The sequence below is a fragment of the Populus euphratica genome, unplaced genomic scaffold (genome assembly GCF_000495115.2).
Source record: "Populus euphratica unplaced genomic scaffold, PopEup_1.0 scaffold32.1, whole genome shotgun sequence".
NCBI lineage: Eukaryota > Viridiplantae > Streptophyta > Magnoliopsida > Malpighiales > Salicaceae > Populus > Populus euphratica.
The window spans coordinates 422,305-428,822 of NW_011499861.1; the positions used below are offsets into that span (position 1 = coordinate 422,305).

Consider the following 6,518-nt stretch of genomic DNA (forward strand, 5'->3'; position numbering starts at 1 on the left):
ATTTTTATTTTTTAGTTTTGCTTGTTTCTTTCTCTAAACATTATATGATAGTTTTCTACTCTTACATTTACCTTTCAATATATAAAAACATGCAAGTTTATATTCATTCTCATTTATCACATCTTTATTTCACAACTTAGCTAAGTACTTGCATTTTTTTGCCTTTTTTTTCACTTGATTATTGCAAAACAATATTAAAAACTTGACATATTTTTATGGGAATTATAGAGCAACTATCTCTTGGAAACAATTTTCAAAACCCAATCATCTCTACTTTAGGTCCAACTTTCCTTTTAAGTTATTGGTTTTTTTAAACTCATCATAGGAACCTTGCTTTTTGTCATGACTTATTACACTTATATGCATATTCTTCCTCACTTTTTTCTAAAAAAAAAAATATTTAAAATCAACTCTTATTAGCCTATAGTGTAACATGGGCAACACCATTAGTAATACTAAAAGAGAATGAAGTTTCAATGCGTAAACCTTATTCATCCTTTCATATTTCACTATTCATAACATTATTTTCTATATAGTTTTAGGTTCCTCAAGTTTTTGCATTCTTTTAATTTGATTATTGATTTTTATTTTTTTAATTTGATACTCAAATTTATAATTTTTTAGTCCTATATTTTCCCATTTCCTTTGGGTTGTATGATATCATGTGTAGTGGTGTCATAAATTGTTTCAAAGGTTAAATAAAATGTCAATTTTATATTTAATAATTTATAGTGATCGTAGAAAATAAAATTAAAGGAAAGAGGATAAAATTAGTATTAAAAAAAACAACCTTTTTTCTATTTTAAAAGGCATATAAATCAACACTTTAATCCCTTTATTTACTTATTTTTACATTGATCCCTTCAATTTTTGGAATTTTCTTTTAGGTCTCAAACTTCATTTATTTTATGTTCCAATCATTAGATCTTGAGGGAAGTGAGATAAAATTGTCACAAAATCTTGAGGAGAGAGAAAGCTCTCAGGTGACCTGATTTTGATCTTCAATAACTTCAATTTTGGTGTTTATAGATTCAATTTTGAGAGAGTAACTCATTGAAGGTGATGTTAGAAAATGTAATTTGAGGCTCATGACGTTTTTTTAATTTGATTTTTAAGTTTTTGAATATGTTTTGTTATAAGAAATGAGGTTATAAAGGTTTATGAGATTTTTTTTCATGTTTTTAGATGAAAAAGGTTTTGGGCTTTGGATTTTGAGGTCTCAAAACTTGGACTTTAATATTTTAATTACTAAAACCACCTTCAATTACCAGAAAAAATGATAGATAGATGACTCGTTGTCCATCTAATAAAAAAAAAAGAGTTAGAGAAAACTCACGTCCTCCTTTCTTTAAGGGAAAAAATAAAAATTAGGCTCAAGCATGCTTAGGTTTTCATGTGGACTAGGCCCGTTGATCTAATCCATGCGTGCTTGGCCTTTTCATTTTCTTTTTAAATCTCTTTTCATATTTTATAAGTAAATTATTTTTAAATATATTTATTTAAATGGTTTTTATGTAATTAGATTATTTTTAAATGAATTTATTTGAATGATGTTTAATAATTATGTAATTATGTTTTTCAATTGATATTTGCATCTTTTATGGTAATGTTAACAATTTTTTTTTGAATAATTATATATGCACCTAATATGTATACTCTTCTAAATGCATAATAAATATCTATTTTTAAAAATTTTAAAATTAAAATTTTTATATGATTTTTCTCAAGTTTATGGGTGTTATGTTTTTTAATACATTCACGTCAAAATTATAATTTTTTTATTAAAACTTGCCTTTAAAATTATGTTAAGTTTATGTTTAAGAAACATAACTTATGATAAATAAAAAATTAGGCAAAAAAACAAAGAAGGAATGTAATAATAAGAGAAAGAGGTTTTAATTAAAGAGATATCTTTTTTTATATTTATTTCAAATAGCTAATAGTTTTTTGGTTATTGGTTTTAATTGCTTACAATTTCTACGTTATAAACAACATAACTAAAAAAAGATATATTTTTTGTATTGAAAAAATATACTAATAACAAAAGAAGAATTTATGCTAACAATTATATTTCTTCTACATAATTCAAATTATTACATTTGGGATGAAAATCTTTTTTTATTATCATATAATTAAATAAAAAAATTTGAAGAGTACCACATATTATACACATATTATACAAGATTAAATATTTTCATGTAAATTTATCTTTTAGCTTTCCATCTTTGGTTAACATTGACATCTTTTTTATGATTTATTTGTTTATAAGCTTTCCATCTTTGGTTAACATTGACATATTTTTTATGATTTATTTGTTTATATAATTTTCACTCAATTTTATTAAATATATGCTTCAACTTTCTAATTATCAATTAAAATATTTTAATGGTGTTAGAAAATATATTCACACTATCTACTCATTCTTTTTAATTTTATGTTAAAAATTAACTTAATCGTAATTAGTTGACCAAGCCAAATATTACAATTTTCATGCAAACATCCATTTATCAAGGATCGACCCAAAAGGTGCAAGCCCCAGTTTTGTATGTCGAGGGTGGACGAAATGGTTTTAATTTGAATGTGCCCGCTGAAATTGACTGCATATCATGAATCAAATTTAGCTCTCTGTATCAGTGTTTTGAAAGTATTTTTAAAAGATTTAAAAAATATATTTTATTTATTTATTTTAAATTAATATATTTTAAATATTTTTAAATTATTTTAATATGCTAATATCAAAAATAATTTTTAAAATATAAAAAATATCATATATTTTAACATAAAAAAATATTTATAAAACAACCATAATTACACTTACCAACAAACTCTAAACTAAAGAAAAGGTTAGCAGCTTCCTTAATTTTAGACGTATGCATATTGATTTAGTTGCATATACCTGGCAGCATCCTGCTCTATTATGTATTCGTTATGCATGGCAGCATAGTAAGGACCCTTTCAGTGACAGCAGCATGCAAATGTGAATTACAGGCCGCTAATTAATATCCAAATTAATCCATGCATGTCCAGTTAGCGACGTCAGAAAAAGTCTTACAGCTGCTATTATCGTCAGATGTTTGGCGTTTTCATATCCGAAAGAGAGTAGTTGATACAATTTATCAAAAAAGATTTGTCCGCATGATTGCGTTCGTCTGCAATATGGGTTATTAATTAGTCTGGATATATTACTCTATATATGTTGACAGGCTTGCAGAAAAAAATATTCATATGTGCCTTGCATGTCTTAAGAATTATTGGTTGCACTTCTCAATATCCCTTCCTATAGTAATTGAGTCCAAGTACTTTATGACTATAAATTAACCCTGGGATCAAATTAACGAAGATGTTTCCAGCTTTTAAAGTACTAAAATTCGGAATATGATGAAGCAAGAAGTTGTTGCAATAACCATGTATGTGTGGCAGAATCAATTTTCATGTAATCAAGTACAGTAACAGCATAAATATTAGAGTATAACATGTGAAGATCTCCGACAGAAAACAAAAGAAGATGTTGTATTGTAACAGGAATTGAAAAAAAGAAAGAAATATTCCATTTTAAAGTAATTAATCAAGCTTTAAATAACGAGGGGAAACAGGGACTCTTGTTCCATGTTTTAAGATGAAACCCTAAGATTTCCCTGGCTTTTTCCTTAGTCTTTAAATTGCATCCACTTTCTATCACCAAGCAAATCTTTGTCACTCCACCCACCTCCATAAATTCTTGTGCAACCTCACCTCTACTGATACAAAATCTTAAAACGGATGACAACAAACTTATTGATTTATCATCTCCAACATGGGAAACCTTCAAAATCTTCGATGATACAACTGCTATGCCTGCTGGATGTGCCAAAAAGGCAGCCCGCCCTTCTGCTTTCTGGCACAGTTTTTCTAGCACGGCCAACATCATCTCGCACACATGCCTCTCATTGTCCTCAGCTAGCAATTCTATCAGGATCGGAATGAGTCCTCCCTCAATAGCTTTCTCTTTATTCTTCCCATATGACAAAACTTCCATCAAAATAGCCAAGACTGTCAGGCTTCCATGTTTTGAAATTTGGTCCTTCAATATCTCCGTGATGCTCTCAAAGAACTCAACTCTAAGTCCTTCCTTGTAAATCCCATCAACCACTTCAAATATGGACTTCAGAAGAAGAGCAGCTTGAATTCTAATCTGTAGATTGCTCAAATACTGTGTTATAATTAAACAAAGTGATTCGATTAACAGGCCATTTTCATTTTGTGAAACCATCTTTAATGTCTCGTCGGATGGCCTTAAAAGACACAAAGAAGACACAGCTTCATTGATAATTTCTGCCGTGTCATTACCAGTAATCTGTGGAACCCCCGGTAACTCAGTTTTGACTACAAGAGATGCTACTAGAGAAAATAAGCTATCATCTCTGATGCAAGTAATCCTGCTACTATCACCACGGCTCTCCTGGATTAATGACTTGATCTTTCTTAGAGATTTTACCTGCAAATGGGGTTGCTTAATCTCTTCAAGAAGGACTTTCATCAAGGCATCATGATTATTAGGCTCCGGCTCCACAAATTTTGTTGTTGATGATGATGCGTGCTGCAAGTGCCATGATTGGATCAACCGAAGAAGATTAGAATTTGGAGTGAGACGGAAATCAGAAAGGGGTTGTTTTGTAACAGGACAAATGATTTTCTTATAAGAGAAAAGCCATTTCTGAATGCTCTCTCGGTCAAAGGTCATGCCTGTGGATATAGTAACAGGATCTTTCATGACCTGAAGAGATATTGGGCAGATAAAAAATGATGGCGCTTGATGCTCAAAACCCTCCATTCTTTGAATTTCTTGTTCCTCTCTTTGCATGCTAAGCTAGCTAAGATCAAGATTGAAGAACAAGGAGAGTATGTGCCAAAAATGATTGTAAATAGCAAGGAAGAGAGAGGGAGAGATGATTGAACAGTAAGTGGGCTGTTCACATCGTTGACATTTGAACAGTCAAAAGAAGGCGCTGCATACAGGTAAGAGTGGAAAACATAAATTAAGGAAAATGAGGACTGAGAGATTCCACAGAGACAAGATCACACAGCTCTCGTGTGCGTTCAGTGGATCTCTATTGATCACAGGATCTATATCCTTTTTGATCGTGAGGAGCATTGACTATCTTCATTTACCATATATAAACTCGGGCTTCATTCTTGTCGTTGACTTTTGATTTTTTAAGCAAAATGCTTTCAATTACATGCATATAACTTGCAGAATTACTTAACCCAAATGGAGACTGTTGAATTCGTCTCCACATATAAGTTATCTTAACACAAGATGACGTCGACCAAACTGCTCTCCTCCACCCAACACTAGGATTATTAAAATTATTTTTTTATTTAAGAAACATTTGCGAATTTTATTATTTTCTTGAAAGAAGTTGATGTTTCTTTTTATTATTTCTTAACATTTAAAAAATAATAATTGATACTTATCTTCCAATGTAGTCTAATTGGATTTAGTTGACTAAAATTAAAAAAGTCACAATAAGGGTTTTAGGGGATTTTTTTAATAAAAATAAAATATTGGTATGCCGGGAGTCTCAAGTTCATTGAAACTACGAGTGTAGTTTGAGTGAAATAGCTCCCATAGTTTTAACTTAAAGGCGTCATATCGTATGAGTTATGGTTATGGGAGCGTAATTTCTTCATTTTGATGCTTTGCCTCTTTTGGATCTAAAAAGGGGATGTTTCACGGCAAACACTAATTAATGGAGCCTCAAACTTAGTTATCAAATCCAGAGTATATTTCAAATTCATGGTAAGTTTGCGAAGCAATTACTCTAAGAAAAATAATTTATTTATTTAATCTTGAACTCTAAACTATAAATAATCTATACAGTTTTTCTTTTTTTAACCAAGCCACAGAATTGTAAAAGTTTTTTATTATTTTGCTTTCAAGATTGGAACAATAAAAAGAGCACGCCATTCCATATAAATATAGGTGTCTTGTAAGAGACTATGACTTCTCTCGTTAAGAAAATAATAAATTTAAAAACCTATATAGAAATATCTCTTGTCACATGCATGTCGGTATGATTTGTCATGATATAATCTAGCAAAAGACATGTTCGAAGTCCATTTATGATCTATTCAAGAAAGATTGCCAATGTTTTGCATTCATTTTACTATTGTATATTGAGTTATGGTATATAATAACACCCAACCAATTAGGTAAAAAAAAGATATCATTAAAGATCTATCTCTCTTCTCTCCTATTTTGAGTTTTTTTCTTAGTTATGGCATCGTTTCATCTGCTATTTAAAAAAAAAAAAACATGAAACGATGCTATTTTGAAAGACATTGTAAATCTTCTTCTTTCTCTAGACGTGCGATGCAGGGGAAGAAGAAGCAGTAGCTTTCCCTTGCATTTCTCCTCTCCCCTTGCATTTCTCCTCTCCCTCTTTCTTCAAAACCCTCAAAAAGACACTGACAAAAACTCCCCGCTTGCATGCCACATGGTGGAAAAATAAAGGGGACATATCTCTTGAGCGGTTAAA

General features: G+C 30.2%; 1 protein-coding gene across 1 annotated transcript; it reads right to left on the reverse strand.

Moving 5' to 3' along the window:
* Positions 1 to 3,558: 3,558 nt before the first annotated feature.
* Positions 3,559 to 5,115, reverse strand: LOC105124731 (E3 ubiquitin-protein ligase PUB22-like). The gene has a single exon (XM_011024840.1). It carries the CDS (start codon positions 4,838 to 4,840, stop codon positions 3,566 to 3,568), a length of 1,275 nt encoding a protein of 424 aa, XP_011023142.1. The 5' UTR covers positions 4,841 to 5,115; the 3' UTR covers positions 3,559 to 3,565.
* Positions 5,116 to 6,518: the final 1,403 nt, after the last annotated feature.

What these genes read in the sequence shown, in the direction of transcription:
- LOC105124731 (XM_011024840.1), bottom strand. Translation starts at nt 4,840, where the DNA reads ATGCAAAGAGAGGAACAAGAAATTCAAAGAATGGAGGGTTTTGAGCAT.